This window comes from Pleuronectes platessa, chromosome 7 (genome assembly GCF_947347685.1).
Source record: "Pleuronectes platessa chromosome 7, fPlePla1.1, whole genome shotgun sequence".
In the NCBI taxonomy this organism is placed as follows: Eukaryota; Metazoa; Chordata; class Actinopteri; order Pleuronectiformes; family Pleuronectidae; genus Pleuronectes; species Pleuronectes platessa.
This window is the reverse complement of record NC_070632.1, coordinates 20905316-20922324: the sequence shown is the minus strand read 5'-3', so window position 1 is coordinate 20922324 and position 17009 is coordinate 20905316. Positions and strand designations below refer to the sequence as shown.

At 42.2% G+C, this 17009-nt stretch overlaps 3 protein-coding genes across 8 annotated transcripts in view; 1 reads left to right on the top strand and 2 right to left on the bottom strand.

The window, feature by feature from the left end:
* LOC128444495 (pleckstrin homology domain-containing family A member 7) overlaps positions 1–5073 on the top strand; it is a 120187-nt gene extending 115114 nt beyond the window's left edge. For 5 of the 6 annotated variants that reach the window (XM_053427007.1, XM_053427004.1, XM_053427006.1 and 2 more), the window contains 4 exons: positions 1262–1435; positions 2682–2815; positions 3034–3167; positions 3572–5073. In XM_053427007.1, the coding sequence (XP_053282982.1) occupies positions 1262–1435; positions 2682–2815; positions 3034–3167; positions 3572–3597 (468 nt within the window). In that variant the 3' untranslated portion in view covers positions 3598–5073. The remainder of the gene's footprint in view (positions 1–1261; positions 1436–2681; positions 2816–3033; positions 3168–3571) is intronic. The other variant, XM_053427005.1, reaches the window with a different exon arrangement.
* A 2059-nt stretch (positions 5074–7132) lies between these two features.
* Positions 7133–9093, bottom strand: LOC128444163 (eukaryotic translation initiation factor 4 gamma 3). The gene is made up of 4 exons (XM_053426474.1): positions 8995–9093; positions 8419–8523; positions 8067–8213; positions 7133–7201 (listed from the first exon to the last, which is right to left on the bottom strand). Exons 1-4 carry the CDS (start codon positions 9076–9078, stop codon positions 7133–7135), a joined length of 405 nt encoding a protein of 134 aa, XP_053282449.1. The 5' UTR covers positions 9079–9093.
* Positions 9094–12568: 3475 nt separating this feature from the next.
* On the bottom strand, positions 12569–16805 carry c7h11orf58 (chromosome 7 C11orf58 homolog). The gene is made up of 5 exons (XM_053427565.1): positions 16623–16805; positions 15681–15764; positions 15480–15540; positions 15151–15260; positions 12569–13530 (listed from the first exon to the last, which is right to left on the bottom strand). The coding sequence occupies exons 1-5, from the start codon at positions 16674–16676 to the stop codon at positions 13306–13308; spliced, it is 534 nt and encodes a 177-aa protein (XP_053283540.1). The 5' UTR covers positions 16677–16805; the 3' UTR covers positions 12569–13305.
* Positions 16806–17009: the final 204 nt, after the last annotated feature.

Sequence of the window (17009 nt, the reverse complement as noted above, 5' to 3'; positions counted from 1 at the left end):
TGCTTTGCATTAAACAAATTTAAAGCTAGGGTAACTCATTCTCATATTTTGTTTAATAAATTACCGACGAATGGACTTTTTACTTTTGAAAGTCCATGTGCGTGTCATAGCCCAGTTTTGGTTCTTGATGGCGCTGCTGTCCTCTCCTTGTTTTTCTGACAAGTATTAAATCTGGAACGCTTTCCTGCCGTATTGCTTTCATCCTTCCACAGCTACGTACAGTATCAGAGATATTCCAGGAAGTTGAAAGAGTAGAATGATAGTATAGAACCGTAGAGACATGAACAGCTTATCACCAACTAATTCTGTGTAACTGGGAAGCAACGCACAACTCTTGTCCCCTTTTCTTTTCTATCATGTAGAGATTTGCACTTGACAATAAAGAGTTTCCGGCTTCTGAACCTCCTCTTGGCTGTGTTCTTCCTAATCCGGTGGGGGGTGATGAATCTGTGTCTGCATGGTTTTTCTCTCTCTCTCTGTCTCTCTCTCTGTCTCTCTCTCTCTCCTTTTGTGTGGGCAATTGATTCTCTTGAGCTCAACAAGGCATGGGATGCAGTGTTTCTAAGAGCATGTGAGCACGACAACAGATCAGACTCTGCTGCAGGCTACTGAAGTGGGAAGGATGCATGCATGGCTTTGATGCCCCTTGGATGGATACTCACAAGTACCGCTCACCACACACACACACCCACACACACACTGGTGACCATTAAGGGAGAAAGATGTGCACAGACTAATCATCGGCCTGGGTCTCCTCTGCGATAATTACACTTCACATCAATATTTTAAATGTCTGGATAAACTTCTTGCTCCAGTTATTCTTGGTTGCTGAGAAACATTAAACCATATTTGTCTCCTACCTGAGGCACAGCTTACTGCAGCAACGTCACATATATAACCAAAAGCCTCGGAGGTAATTCTGTGTTTTTCCAACAAGTGCTACTACCGATGTCAGTCACAGAAAGATTGTCACTGCTCTTCTTGCCTTCCACTGCTCCCTCCCTCTGTCTGAATTTGTCTTTGCTTTCACTTGATTGAAGAGTAAAGATGTTGTAAGTATGTTTTTTATTAACCATCACTGATCTGTAAAAAATGACTTGGGCTGCTAATAGTGATCAAAAAATCAATTAATAAGACACATTTTTTCAGTAACACTGGTGTTTTGGGATTAATTGACATAACTTCTGAACCCACATGCAGTACGCAGAGAGCACGTGTGTTTTTTTGAGTCGTCTGGGTAACTGACTCCTGCTCTTTCTAGGTGTGTGATTGGCGGGAGGAGCGAGTGGGGGCAGAGGGTCAGAGCGATGAAGGATGGAACCAAGTGAGAGAGAGAGGCCGGATTCCGTCCGATGAGTGGGTGACAGTGAAGCCCACACAAATACGAGAGGTGGACGTGGAGCCATTCGACTGGGACCTGGATATCAGCCGAGAGGTAAAGATGATGATGAAAATAATGATAAGAATAACAACCCTGCACCGTTGTGATGCATCTCACTTCCTCTTTGACACCATCCATACTCTCACCCAACACGGAAAGGTGTAAGGGTGTTATTTTCCACTTTAATGTCTAATTTGTTTGTCAAATTTTCAGCCACATATTTGTGTGTTTGCTGACCAAACAAAAACGGATGAAAGTTATCATTGTATCCGCAGCCTTTCACTCGGGAGAAAAAGATGTACAGTACATAAAAGAGAAAGTGCTCAAGGGGATTGAATCCTCTGACTGTGTCTCTGTATGAGAGATAACACACAGGGGCTGTCTAGGTCAGATTCTTGAGACAGACTGACATTGGGTTTGTTTGGAAGCAACCTTGTTCAAAGCCTTTTGTGTGTTTGTTCCAGAACTTTCGGTAAAAAGCAATCACATTCTTAATTTGAAAAGTTTATTGCAGCAGCAGAACAAAGTGTTCGGCTTCTATGCTTCCATTTTATCACATCCCCAGATATGATCACATTGATATAAATGGGAATGATGAGCAAATGTTTGTAAAATCCCTGTCAGGCCCCCAGGTGGATGCTGGGGTGGTGGAGGGGCTCACTCAGCAGGCAGCAATACTGGTGTAGGGCAGCAGAGGCAAGCAGAGGGAGAGATGGGCAATCTTTGGAGCTTAAATAGACCCTATCAAACTAAGAGGGTGTGTCTTATACAGGGTTGTGGAGAGTGCAACAGGTCACATGATCGGTGCAGCTCGAGTTGGCTGCCTGAACTTGCTCCCAAACCTCGCTCCATTTATTTTTGTGTTTTAATCAACGAATTTGAAACCCTTCAAAAATCAAAATTTCATAATGACAGGTTGGATATCTTGTGAGTAGGAATAATGTTCTTTTCATTTTGCATACAGTACATTTTCTCCTGACTCTGTAAATGTGATTAATTCCATTTTGACGAAAGCGGATTTCTTGATTTTGATTATTTCATGCTAGTTGTTTTAAAGGTTATAATTTACGATCCACAGGTTAAGCTCCTATGACTAAACGTAACAATCCTATCCCTTAATCTAAAAGGGAATTCTTTAACAGTATCATGGGGTTAACACAGTATATTACCAAGCAAGTTTCATAATTCATTGTTTATCGGAAGAATACAATAAATCATTCGTTTTGCTGTAGTATCCAATACACTACGGCTGCTCTCAAACCATGGGACACCAGTATAAGACTGTCTTTCCAATACGCAGCTGTCCAAACCACAGAAGGTTCCCATCCCGGAGCGCTACATAGAGTCTGACCCTGATGAGCCTGTGAGCCAGGAGGAGCTGGAGGAACGCTCTCGTCGGGCCGAGCGCATCAAGAACCTCGTGGCCAGATCCAGGTAGAGGACACTCAAATAAATACACTGGAGTTTGGTGGAGACAGGATGTTAATGTTTCACCACTAGGGCCATGTTAGCTTTCATAGGATCTTTGTTTTTGAAGCATAAATGATAACAAAACATTTATTTATAAGGCCAGAAATATTATCATTCAAACTACCTACATATTGATTTTAAAGGACACTGACACAGTTCATGTGTGTGCTTCCTCCTGACAGTGTTCACAACATGCAGCCGTCTGCACCACTGGACTTCAGTGAGCTGGACTCGGCTGTGAAGCAGCAGGAGAGGATCATGAACGTGTCCCAGACGCTGGCTTCAGAGGCATCGCGCAAGAGCAAACTGGTGGCAGGTTAGTGCGCACACGCCTTCATTACCAACATGCATCCACTTAGCTCTAACCTCAGCGCCAACCATCAAATGGACCACATGTGCCGTCCCTTTTACATCCCAGTTTAAACAATGCAACCTTGTTTACCTCAAAACCAAGTCAGCCCTCAAACAGCCTCATGGAGAAGAAAAGACAACGTGATGTCCTCACTTAGCAGAAATGTCCAGCTGTGCGAGTGTAAACCTCCAATTCATTCTCACAGAGATATGAATGAGAATACGTACACACACACACACACACACACACACACACACACACACACACACACACACACACACACACACACACACACACACACAGACACAGTGAATCTAGAAATATCTAAGACTGGCATCATGTGATGTGTCGTTGTCCCTGGTGTGCAGGGACTGAGTGGCTGGAGAGTCGATGAGCATGTCTGGTCCAGGTATATCTGCCATTTCCCCTTCTTGTGCTGTTGATTAATCATTCAGTTTCTTGTCTGCCCAGAAATGTGCACAGCTTAAATTACAGCCGCCTCGAACTCCTCTCACTTACACCTTTCTTTTAAAATGTCCCAGTGATGTACATATGACATCAATTTTTTTTTTCATGCCACTTAAATTATGAGAAAACGAATCTGTCATCCACCAAACCTTCTACGTAAAAATCACCTTTTGTTTGCTCTTGGGAATATCTTCCTTGTTCATATCAAGTCAGTGTAAAAAGAAAATCTGTGTGGAGTGCTGGTTTCTTTGTCTTTAGAAAAGGGCTTCTTCAGGGAAATGTGTTGACCTCTCTTTGTGTGAGTGGTGTTTTGGTGTGAGTTGTGTGTTTTCGTTTGATTCTTTCTTTTCTCCGTTGTAGGTGTAAGAAAATTCACACTATTATGCACATTTCTTTGTGCAGCTCCTGTGTTTCCTGTGAATATAACATTTTATTGGTGTAAAGCAGTCTAGACCAAATAGGCCAATCACTTTTGGGGATCCTGTTTGTATTGTCATACCTCTGCCAAAACCCAACTGTCCTACCATGAATCATGAATTATCTTTTGAGAAATGAATACAAATGTTTTAATGAGTTTTGTCTTGGTTGAAGCCCTCTTCCTCCACACTGTTTCATGGAAATGGTTAGTTTTTGTCTAATCCTGCAAAAAAAACCCAACTTACATGAAAACATAACGTCCATGGTGGAGGAGGATGACAGAGGTATCACATTATGTTAAATTACCCAAACCTATAAACTGTTCAAAGAGACTGGGAGCTGTTTGCTCTCATGAAGGCTGCTGGAAACCTGTTAAAATCATATATTCTTATGCAAATGAAATGTGTGGTTAATTTGTATGAACACGTTTGTAAATTAAGGGTGTGTTTGCATGATTTAATTCCTCTTGTGTTTCCTTCTTCTCAGCCAAAGCTGCTGCACGGCACTGACCCGCAGGAGCGACCACCGCCACCAAACACAAGGAGGAAGGGAAGGATCCAATCTTTTTTTTAACACATTCACTTGGAACGAGGCCCACTCACGAGACAAAGAGCTGCATGCATGCTTCTAACAGTGTGATGATGAGTTGTAGTTTTTGAAAAGACTCGAGTTTCATTTGCTTCAGCACTTACATGGCACCGTCAAGTCATAATTTATAAACAAGTAAATTGCTATTTTTTCTAAACTAATCTAAAATGACCTCCACTGCCGCTTTCTCTTTTACGAGTGACTAGAAGAGTGAAATAAAAGCCAACATGCTCTGATAACTGTAGTAATGTTTTAACATGAACTATTTATTACATGGCTTATTTTTGATCGTGTTATTTCTACTGTATAGTTTCTCAACACTGTCCCCCAACGATCACGGTCCTGTCGACTTCAAGCATCAATAGTCAGCACACAAAATAAATATTACATTAAACAAGTTCATGTTTGTTGTGTTATTCCTTTACATGTTACAAAATAATATAATATATTATAATATACAATCATTTGTGGGGTGCATGAAATAGAGGGTGTCCACTAACCAGAAGGTCGGTGGTTTGATCCCTGGCTCATCCAGTCGGAACCCCAGAGTGCCCTTAATGGTGTGGGATAGAAATAAAAGTACTGAATGATGTGGGTGTGTGAATGGGAGAATGGGACCTGTTCTGTAAAGTGCTTTGAGTGGTGCTTTCTTGATTCTCGTTGTTCTAGGTTTGTACCTTCGGGGTTGATGCACTTAAGTCCGGCGCATGCTTCTGTGTTTTCAGAGATGCTTGCGTGCATTGTCCAATTTTTGTAACTATACGACAAAGCTACACAAGCCTCACGCAGCCCGCAAGGCTGTGATTGGTCCGCTAACTACATTCTTTCCGGAGTCACATTTCCGGTTTCATGCCTCACAAGTGCAACCCTTGGAGAACCATAAATTAAAACGAGTCCATCGACACAACTGTGTGAAAAGCTGCAGCCGCAGTTGCAGAACCATGCGCCGGCCTTTATTGTAAGTCGCTTTGGATAAAGGCGTCAGCTAAATGAAATGTAATGTAATATAATGGACTATGGCCCACTGTATTGCACTTCTAAGCCCTGACTTGCCAGCTGTCCCTAAGAACGCCGCCACGTCCCTCAGAACACCACCAAGCTGCCACGCCCCCCAACCCTGAGCGACGCGGTTGAGTCGCGCTGTCAACAGTCCGATCCAGGGCAGGGGGGCGTGGCGGCACGCAAACGATTAAAGAATAAGGGAGGAGCTGCACATATTGTGAAAGCTACAGACAGAAAAAAAACAAGTTACTCACAATGAGAAATGCTGTTTGCCTTCAAAAATGAAACGCTTGCATCAAATGATTGCAAATGGATATTTTAATATTGTATATATTTTTCCATACATAGCCGAAAATATAAGGAAACTAGAGATCAACATAAGATATATCAAATATCATTATTCATTTTTTCCATTAATGATTGGATGTATGAAGTTGTCCTTGTGTCCAGATGCAGCAGCTGTGTCGTCTTGTGTCTGCTGGTGTGTGTAGAAAGCCTCTCTCAGTTTCCCACACTCCGGGTTTGAATGATGTGGTCAGTGAAGGACAAAAACACCTATAAAGCAGCTTTCGTGACAGAACGTGGGCGTGTGCTGCGATGGAGACACCTACCAGAAGTCAGCCCACCGACCATCTGGAGGGAAACCACATCATTCCTGTGAGCTCTGATGGTCTTTAAATGTAAACAAAAATTATCAGGAGCTAATGGGCAACTATTTCATCTGTAATTGAATATTTTAGGGTTTTGGGTCTAATCTTCAGATCTGGAAAATACCTGTCAAACAATTATATACAGTCATATTTAACAGTGCAAGATTATTGCTTGGGAATTACCTAAATAATTGCCAATAAATTGAATCATCAGTCAACCAATAGGTCTCCATGTTCACAGTGGGTGTGTTTTGGGCGATCTGGTGGTCACGTGACCACATAATGCCGGACAACACTCCATGTCATACCGTCATAAACACACAATCTAGATACACACATACAAAAGATGGTACAAATAAGAAATATATGAGGCGACAAGCTGCTGAGACACTTTCAACGACACGGTGCTGTTTGATTGGTAGGGCTTCGACGACTAAACAGACCAAACGAGTGGAACCTGTGTTGTTGATCCTGAGGCGACGGCAGCTCATCGCTCAGCTGCTCCCCCTGGTCTGATCACACAGGTCTTCTGACGATGCTACGGCAACTTCCAACACAACACAACTGCCTCAGTTCATCACACACAGACACACACATACACACTGAGTCGTATCCCCTCTAAGCACCAAACCATGGAAAGAACTAATCATGAGAACGAGCATTTTTAAATACCTTTTATTGTTAATAAATTAAAGAGAAAAAGAAAAGTAACTTGAAATTTAAAACAAAAATATGATCTATTTCTAATACAGATATGCAGTGTGGAGACGATGTCCTGGTTGTGCAGACAGTCTGGTGAACGGCTCAGGCTAAGACAAAGGAGGTGCAGCGCTCAGCGGCTTCCTGCGCTTCCTGCGCTTTCTTCCGGTATTGCTACGACAGGTGGGGGACGAATAAACGAAGAGTCAGGAAGGATGTCAGTGTAAATGAGAAACTCTGAATATCAAGCTTGTCAACCAATTTGGAACCTACTACAAATTATCATCACTGACCTAAACAGAAGCAAAACAAAACCCTAACAACAAGTCAATGGAAACTAGTTAATCAGAGTTATAAATATCTTGCTAACAGGAGAGATAAACATCAGCATCACACAGACACACTCCTCATGTTTCAGAGAAACCTAACACCAACAGGATCCTTCAAATCAGACCGCATTGTCATTTCATACCTTCCCAGAGTTTCCATGGCGTCTGGCTCCTGTTGAGGAGTGTTGGAGGGTTGAGGTGAGGGGCTGGACTGAAGCGCTGAGAAGCGGTTGAGGCCCGCAGAGATGAAATATTAAAAGAGAGAAAAGTGAAAAATAACGATTGTGGATGATCAGAGTCAAGGTCCAGTCATTAAGAGGAAGATGCTTCACCTGACTCCGTATACAGGATATGCTGTAAGTTACTGTTTTATATCAGGGTTTCATCAAGTTAAATTTAAAACCTTTTTAAGAACATAATGAATGAAATTCTCGTAAAGTGTAATAGATATGAAAGACTATCGGACTCCCAGATTTCTCACAGTCTTAATATCTTAGATGAATCAGTGATAACTACAGCTAAACAGATCGGAACAGTCGAAACATTGTGAAGTGTGTGACACCCTTCCATCGTGAACTCCAAACAGTTACAAGACTCCTGATCAGCAGGTCATGTAGTGTGAACTGCACAGTGATCCGACAGCTTTGAAAGTCATGTGGTGTGACCTCACCTGAGTCACTGGCCTTGGCTCCTCCACCACTGCCCTTTACCATTATGACTTTAGCCCAGGGGACCTGCTGGATCTTCTTGTCCATTTGAGGCTGCACTTTTGTCGGCTCCTCCTTGTCTTTAGTCTTGGCCTCCTTGTGGTAAATGGGTTTCGGACCCTGCTCGGGTCCTCTGGACACCCAGTTGTTCTGAAAAAAAAAAAAATGTACAGAACCACATAATAACTCCTTAAAAACAGCAGTGTAGATATTCATTGAACAGTATGTGACCAGAATATATAGTATCATGTTCCTGGTCATCAGACAGATGGTAAAACCCATCTTACTTTGAAGAATTTGAATGTTGGACTCTTTACAATTGTGCAAATGAAAGAAAAATCGCGAAGACACTCACCAATCTCAGGTCCATAATATCCTGCAACATGTCCCGTGTCCGGGTCGCCATCTTCCCCTCTCTGACGATTTTTTGAATCTGCCTAAAATACTGATCCATCCAAGGCTGGTGAGACAGAGAGGGAGAGAGATAGTTAATTTGAGACATGAATTCATGTTCAGCATGCCTCCATTCAATCTACCAGACAGCAGGCTGCAGATATTATTATTCTACAGAGTTGACCAATTGTCCAGTTTATCACTTGGAACAGTCCTGACCACCTGAGATGAACTTTTCTCTTTTAAGTCTTGGAATCTGTGTCCATGTAAATCAGAATCAGCTCTTAAATCACTTATTGGACACTTGCAGAAGAATACATCTTGGTGGGATGAAGCAGAGACATGAACTGATCTTCGGCTGCACTCATCCCTGCAAACAATGCATTTCTGTTAATATTTAGTTTTGGAAAGGGAAACCAGCCGCATATTATCCTGTAGATTATTTTCGAAGCTTTCAATCTGTAGCCCTTCAGACCTTTTTTAAGACCGTAATAAAATAAATTTAAGATTTATGTCAAATGTACTACTACCAGCTCACCTTGGCCTTCTCTGAGTCAAAGTCCTTGACGATAGAGGTGAGCAGGCTGCACAGACACTCTAAAGACTCTTTGTCGTAGTTCATCAGCAGCCTGGCAAGGGCACTTTGATGACGTGGTTGATTACGTTACCGTTGACCATCTGTCAATCATCGTATAAAGCCCGCCCTGACAATCTGATTGGCCCGGTCGGGCATAATTTTTTCCCAACGGAGCGACTCCAGACCGAACTGCCCGACCAAAAATGTTGTGGGCGGGGCTAAGTTCGTCTGGCATCCAGGCTACTTTAACGGCGGAGCAGTAAACAAATCGCTCTTTCGACGTAGACAGGGGCTCGCAACCTGTGGCTCCGAAGAGCCGCCCCTCTGCAGGGGCTTCCTGTACAGTGTTGTGTGTGTCGCGCACTGCACACACAAACAGGCGCCGGGGCTCCGCCCCCCCCACTCCGCTCACTCTCTCAGAGACACACACTTATTCATTATTCGTGTGCAAGTAGCTCCCAGCCACACAAACAAACACACTCACAAGACCACGACGTTGCAATTACAACTTTATTAACATCACACAGGATGCGTGCGGCGCACATCATCTTGCGGCGCACATCATCACCGCACATCATCGTGCGGTGCATATCATCATCACCGCACATCGTTGTGCCGCGCACATCGTCGTGCGGCGCACATCGTCCTGTGGCGCACTTCATCCTGCGGCGCGCATCATCACCGCACATCATTGTGCGGTGCACATGGCAAGGATCCACTGATGTGAGGGAATCCGTCCGATGCTCTAAATGGATAAATACTGCCGTGACACCGGTGCGGGGTTCTGCACGATGTGTGTATGCGAATGGAAGGATGAGGAGGAAGCGAGGGTTCAGCGATTTCTGATCTCACACATTGTGTTATCCACAGCAGCAGCGGCATAGTATCAGTGTATTTTCTTTATTAGTGACATCACTGCTGTCCCATAAAGTCGCTCTTCACCTCCACCTCACTAACAAACACCTCGATGTCAGTGTCAGAAAGTTTCCCTTCCTCTTCACATCGCTTGATGCCGTGCCTCCGTCAGCTTCATAATTTAATATTCGTGACGTGCTTTGCATTGACCATTTATAGTAGAAATTGGGCATGTGGAGGGCAGATTTGGAGTTCAGGTTTTGCGTGCGCACGGTTTTATAAATCGGAATTAGCTTTGGCGTACTCCATTTCCTGCTTTTGGGCTTCAGTTTCTGTGTCCGCCTCCAGTCTGACCTGCTCTCAAGTTTTGTTTTAATATTACGTCAACTAAAATATGCGTCACATCCTATTACGTCCCGGCGCTGTTCCCTGCAGGTCGCTAATCTATAGTGTCCGACCCCCGGCCTCGGTAAACCAAGCAGGGACAAATCTCCAAAAAGAAAAGTCTGGGAGGTAAATAGAGAGTTTAATTCTGCGTGGGCAGATTCATTTGCTTTCACTGCCAACGATGCAGGTTTACCTGTATGCTTGATATGTGGCGAGGAATTAGCAAACACACAAAAAATGTAATGTTTAAAGACATTTCCAGAGCAAGCACAAAGCATCTGCTGAAAAGTACCAAGCTGGAGATGAGCAAAAAAAGCATAGTTCTGTGTTTCATTTATTTCAAAGTAGGCCTACACATGTATTATGTTTTCCTCTTCATAAGAGTTTTGTGTTTTCCTTTTTTGTAACAGGTTAAAATAGCAGTTAAATGTCAACAGTATTTTTTATTTTATTACAGCAGCAGGAGGAGGAGGAGCAGAGGTGAAAGTAAAGAAAAATAAGACTGAGCTCAAATGGAAAGATATAAACTAAATTGTCATCTAGAGAGAGTTCTGCCAAGAAAATGATCACGAAAATTATAAAACTTAGTTTGTAAGAATTTACTATAAATAGAAATACTAGAAATACATTTCCCCCATAAAATGTGCATAGTTGAATGAATAATCAAGAATCTGCACATCCCAGAGGAGCTTCCTTGTCTTAACATCACTGGCCTCTCCCTCCTCCTTTGGCCATATTGGGACATTGCCTCACTCTGTGTAGGTATTTGACTGAGGCTGACGTTCTTTGGCCTCTTCATGGTTTCCTGTGGGATCTCAAGGTATTTGTCTCTGTGCTGGACATCTGTTGCCTTCCGGTAGTTCAGTTCTGATCATCTCGTCTCTCTTTGATATCATCTGACCTCACTGATCTAGTGCTGATGACACTCTGATGTGTTTGCTGTAGATTCTTGGGATGAGGATCAGTTGATGCCTATCTTGAAGCATAGCTCGATGTCACCCGTGTGAAGGAAGTGTCTGATGGTGGCTTCATTATTTGTGGAGTATAGGGACAGTGCATCTATTTGGTAAATGCTTCACTTGATGGCAACTTGTTCAATTAGCTTTGAGTTGGCCTCTCAGGTCGTTTTCCACTGTCCTGTGGATTTCTTGAGGAAGGCTCCTAGGGTCCTGTAGATGTTGTATATTCCATGTTGTATATAATGCTTTATAGAATGCAAAGATTCCCTATTCAACGCAAATAATCTAAAGCTGCTGTGTTTTCAGTTTGTTTCGGCTGAGACTTATTTGCAGTCAAATATCCAGCCTCAGACCTCAAAAGTGGAAAACAAGTAAGTCTTGCGTTAGAATCATTTGCTCAGTGTTTGATTCTGAGGCGTAATAATCTCAAGGAATGAGACAATAAGCTCCACACCGTACATCTTGTTTTTGTGGCTGAGTGTCACCAGGAAATCTGCATTGTCTCAGCAGTAATTGGAGAATAATTAAACTGGCATGTTACACTGGTGTTCTGCAGGAAATTAAAAGAGAAACCAAATCAAACAGTAAATGTGGTTTTGGATTTGAAAAAGAAAAAACAGCCGATGATCTCAACCCTGTTCTCATTATGTCAGTTTACCTTAGTTTTACATTATATGTAGTAAATATGACTTGATATTTTACTACACAGACATTACTGAGCTCAGATCTGGATTCACTGTCGTATTTATGTTTTCAGTGCCTTTTTTTATTCAATAATGTGGTCTTCCATTTTGGGAGCAGGACTTAAAACCACTGCATTTGCACTCAAACAGCCGCTGTGGGACCATTTAACTCCTGAAACCTACAGCTGCATTCTGTTGGTTGCACAAAAAACTCCAAGCAAAGAGAAGAGCACAAGCAGGGGCTACTTGAGTGTTAGCGCAGGGATTTGAGTGAAAGTATTGGAAAAAATCTGAATATGAATACATGAACTGAACACGTGAATAAAGATCAAGAATTTCATTAGAAGCATGTTTAAAACCAATTTGTTAAATGTAGCTTTTTTATGGTTGAAATAAGTTAACTTAGTTTGAGGAGGAATGTTTATGATATTGCTTTATTTGTGCACTATTGCTTTGATGTCCTACTATTACATATAATTGCATCCAGTTCTTTTGACAGAATTGTCCCTCACACACAATAACACACACTATACTGCCACATGTTTCTGCTCAGGGTTTAACATTTTTATATCTTATAAACAGAGTACAACTTGTTTACCTACAAACTGCTTTGTGACTCTGAAACCCAGAAAATGTGGAGCACAGACGAAATTAGGCCTGAAGGTTATTTATTACAACCCAGTTACTCAAAATACACTTGTCTAAATGCACATACAGCGAAATTCACCTGTTCTCGCCCTCAGGGTATTTTCGTTAAAAATACAATTCTAAATCCGACAGATCATAATTTTTCAAGAAACTCATGAAATATGTTTGAAGTACACAACCGTGAAATAATTTAGGCTTGTAAGTTATTGTCCGTTTGGCTGCACTGGTTAATACACACATAATATTTACATATATCTGCATTATCAGGTTTAATGTAAAATATATTCTATCATCTCTCAGTCAATAGTTTCAACATACATGTCAAAATAAAATGAACAACCTCAGTAGAGAGGAAATCTGCAGAGGCCTTCTGATGATTTTAAATTTTACATAATTTCATTCATTAGGATTTCTGCTCAGTTTAGGATTTCCCCAGCAGAACCTTCATGATACTGGTCGAACTGAGAGCATCCACAGAAAGTACAGCTGAGCGACACTTCCCTTTATTGATGTTTAAACAAAATAACAACTGGACCACTCGGCATCTAATCATGATCTAACACAAATTAACCTGAAGACTGAATTTTATGCCAACATCGAACCACGATGAGATGAGTGCTTATGTAGAGAACTCATTTCCACATAGTCAAAGAATTACAATGATGGGTGATGGACAACAGTTTAACAAATAATGTCAAAATGTACAAATCGGAGATTACAAAAAGTAATTCCCGTTGGCCCTATGCCGACTTCACAAAGGTCATTTTGAAGCCGTGTTTCGGTTCCTCGCTCGAGCTGTCAGAGTCGCTCTCAGCCGGGTCTGAGGTCTGTTCCTTACTGACGGGACTGCAGTCTTTGTCCTTGGCGTCTGTGGGCTCTTTTTCACTGGTGGACTTCACTGGCTCAGGTTCTTCTGTCTGAGTGTCCACTGGTGGAGCAGGGAGCGAATCTGGCTCTGGCTCAGGCTGAGGATTAGAACAAAAACATGAGATTCTGAAGTTGAAGATAGATTTTTGATAATTTAGCCTCTGGGTTTATTTAATACCGGGCGTAGACATTATCCTTTCCATTTATGAAAGTTTATGTGTGCTCTTTGGCAGTCACACCCTATTCTGCACACAGAATTTGACTCAATTTGAACTGGGCTGCTAACTCTCATGCCACAGGTTCATTGTCTCATGCAGTGAAAGGGAAAAACCTCTTTTAAGTGATAATGTCATTGTGAAGCGGATACTGACAGCTTGAGACAGAGCAGCACAACTTCTCTTCCTCTACTCTGTCATCAAGGTTTAGATAAAACATTTTCTCACTGTCCCTGGTTCTGACGTCTCTTTATGTTAGACTAACCTGTCAAATAATTGCAACCCGTAGCATCTGTCTGTCTACTATTCAACTGTGATCCATTATCATATGTTTGCTTTATGTAGTTCACTATTTTAAATACTGAATGTTGCATAGGTCCCCACAATATACTTACATAGGAACTATTCAAATATTAAAAACATATTTGACAGAAGGGCTTTCACAGGACCATGAACCTCATGAATAATGTTCCTCACAAATGAATAAGCATGCTGAAAAAATACAAAGAAGATGTGTGGATGGACAGTGTTTCACTGGGACTCTACATTAAAGAGAGAAAGGGGGGAAAAAAGACAGAATGTATTAAAAGTCTGTGTAGAATGTTAAATTACATACAATTTATGGACAAAAGTATTGGGACACACCTCTTAATGATTGAATGAAGGCGTTTCATTCAGCCCCATTGCCACAGGTGTATAAATCAAGCACCTAGCCATGCGGTCTGGCTTTACAAACATTTGTTAAAGAATGGGTCGTTGGAAAGGGCTCCCTGAATTCAGTGCTCTGCTGAGTAAATAACTGCAGAGTATCCAAACCTCATCTGGCATTAACATAAACACTGTGCACCATTAGCTTCATGACATGGGTTTCCATGGCAGAGCAGCTGCACGCCAGCCTTACATCACCAAGCACGATGCCAAGCGTCGAGGGAGTGGTGTGAAGCATGCCTTTACAGAGATTGGACTCGGGAGAAGTGTAACTTGTTCTGTGGAGTCACACTTCTCTGTCTGGCAGTCTGGTGGATGAGTCAGAGTTTGGCGAATGCCAGGAGAACCTTACCTTCCTGACTGCATTGTGACAACTGTAAAGTTTGGTGGAGGAGGGGTAATACCATGGGGTTGTTTTTCAGGGAAATCTTAAAGCTTCAGCTTACCAAGACATTTTGGACAATTCTATTCTTCCAACTTTGCATGACTCTGCCCCAGTGCACAAAGCAAGGTCCATAAAGGCATGGTTTGGAGAGTTCAGTGTGGAAGAACTTGACTGGCCCGCACAGAGCCCTGACTTTTACCCAATCGAAGCACCTTTGGGCTGTCAAAGAGGGGACCAACTCCATATTAATGCCAATCAATTTAGAATGGGATGTCAAATAAGCTCCTCCTAATGCTTTTTTTCAATATAGTGTATCTGGTTTATATTAATATCCCAGATCTATATAGATATGTTTAATCTACTCCTGGTTTTCTATTTGCCCTCTCGTCCTAGTGTTGATGAATCCTCACCTCACTGAAACCCAGGCCGCAGTGTCTCCGGTTCCGGCCGGACAGCTTCCCATCCATGCCCTGCTGGTACTGCATCTCCAGCTGCTCGTTCATCTGCCTATCTTCCTGCCCTGCAGAGGAGACACCAGTCACAGCAGGCACACCCAGCCATTACAGGCCTATCCATGCATGGATAGATCTGTACGGCGGATGTGTAGTGGGAGAGCCGGGTTAATTGCACTGGGTTTATGGATGAGGCAGCAAGGGTAAGTGGCATGGGACAGTAGTTTGAGTTTGGACACATTTTTACTTGAACACAACAAATAAAGCCTTTTACAAATTAAGCTTACCACTTCGGAACAGGGAAGTAGACTTGTGGTCACCAATGATGAGGCGTCCTGTGTGTTCTTTCTGTAGAAGACAAAACATTCAATTTTCGTCTGGCACAACTTCTCCAAAGGTTAGAGCGACTATTACAAACTAAAGAAACATTTTATTCCTTTAATCGATGATGTGAACTGAATTCAAAGTGATCATAATGCAAAAAGGACCTTGCCCGCGCCCATCAACCGTAGGAACTTCTGTTTCCTCTCATTGCTTCCCAGATCCGCTGCTGACCACTGGGTAGATCCATCCTGACAAGGAAAGACAAGAGTCAACAATTCCACCAAAAACAGGGCGCTCATGAATTTACAATTATATTATATATTACTTTTATATATCCACTATTCTGACAGTGCAGGCTGTTTTCTAACCCACAGAGCTCCTCATCCAGTTCCCCTCTGACGTCTCACACTGTGTGGATGAACAGGTGACACCGTGACCGCTGTAGCCAGAGGCAGTTACTATCATCTATCGGAGGTATGTTTGATAATAATGAACCTTATTTAAAGTGGAACTGTCGAATATCTGAAGGGTTAAGCCCATTAAAAAAAGTCCCTGAGGTTATGGAGGAAAAAGATCCTGAAAATAATGAGAGTGTGAACTGTCAAATTCAGACATTAGTAAAGAAGTTAGTAGAGAAGTAGACAAACACTGACATTAGCTTTAGCTAGCTGCTCCTGCTAACCTGTGTCGTTGGAAAAGACACATGGAACCAGGGCAGTGACCTGTACAAATATTTTGCACACATTATATTTTTTTGTGCTAAACCCGTTTTAATGCTTTTATTTACAACTGTGTGCATAATGTAAGAGGTAGTAAATGGCAGATATGTAAGATCCAGTCATTATTGATTGCTATAAAGACACTCTAAAGGTTCATCTTAAATGGACTTGACTCAATCTATTACAATGTGTGATATGTTCAGGGCATTCAAATTTTTAAACAACTTGAATAATTAGTCAACTTTGTCCAGGACCAAAAAAGGAGCGTGGTCAGGTTTTAAGGTAAAGCTCCGACGTTAGCAAACATGCTAACACAATGCTAGCCTCGTCTAAGAAACTCGTAGCTTTTTCCTGCGGATCATTCACAGTTTTCAGAGTTTCACTCACTTCACTCGGAGAAGCGGGTCGTTTAGTTCCGTGTCTGCCCTCCGGAGAACTCATGATGAACGATGCTTCAGTAAAATGTCAATAAAACACCATATCACCGAACTAGCACAAGCTAGCTGGGTTTGTCAACACCGCTCAGTGTCGTCTTCTTCTTCGCTGGTGCGGCTGACTAGCCTCTGTGCTGCCGCCCACTGGAGGCCTGTGATACAACAGTACACTCGGTTGTCAGTTTATTAGTTACAATACAACTTCTGTAATAATAATAACAGGTATGTTACCTCTTGCATTCCATCATTTTTATTTACAATGTATGTTTACAAATAAATATCCCTGTGCAATTCGAAAAGCCCTTCAAATGATCATGTTTACTGTCCAAATTGTGTTGAT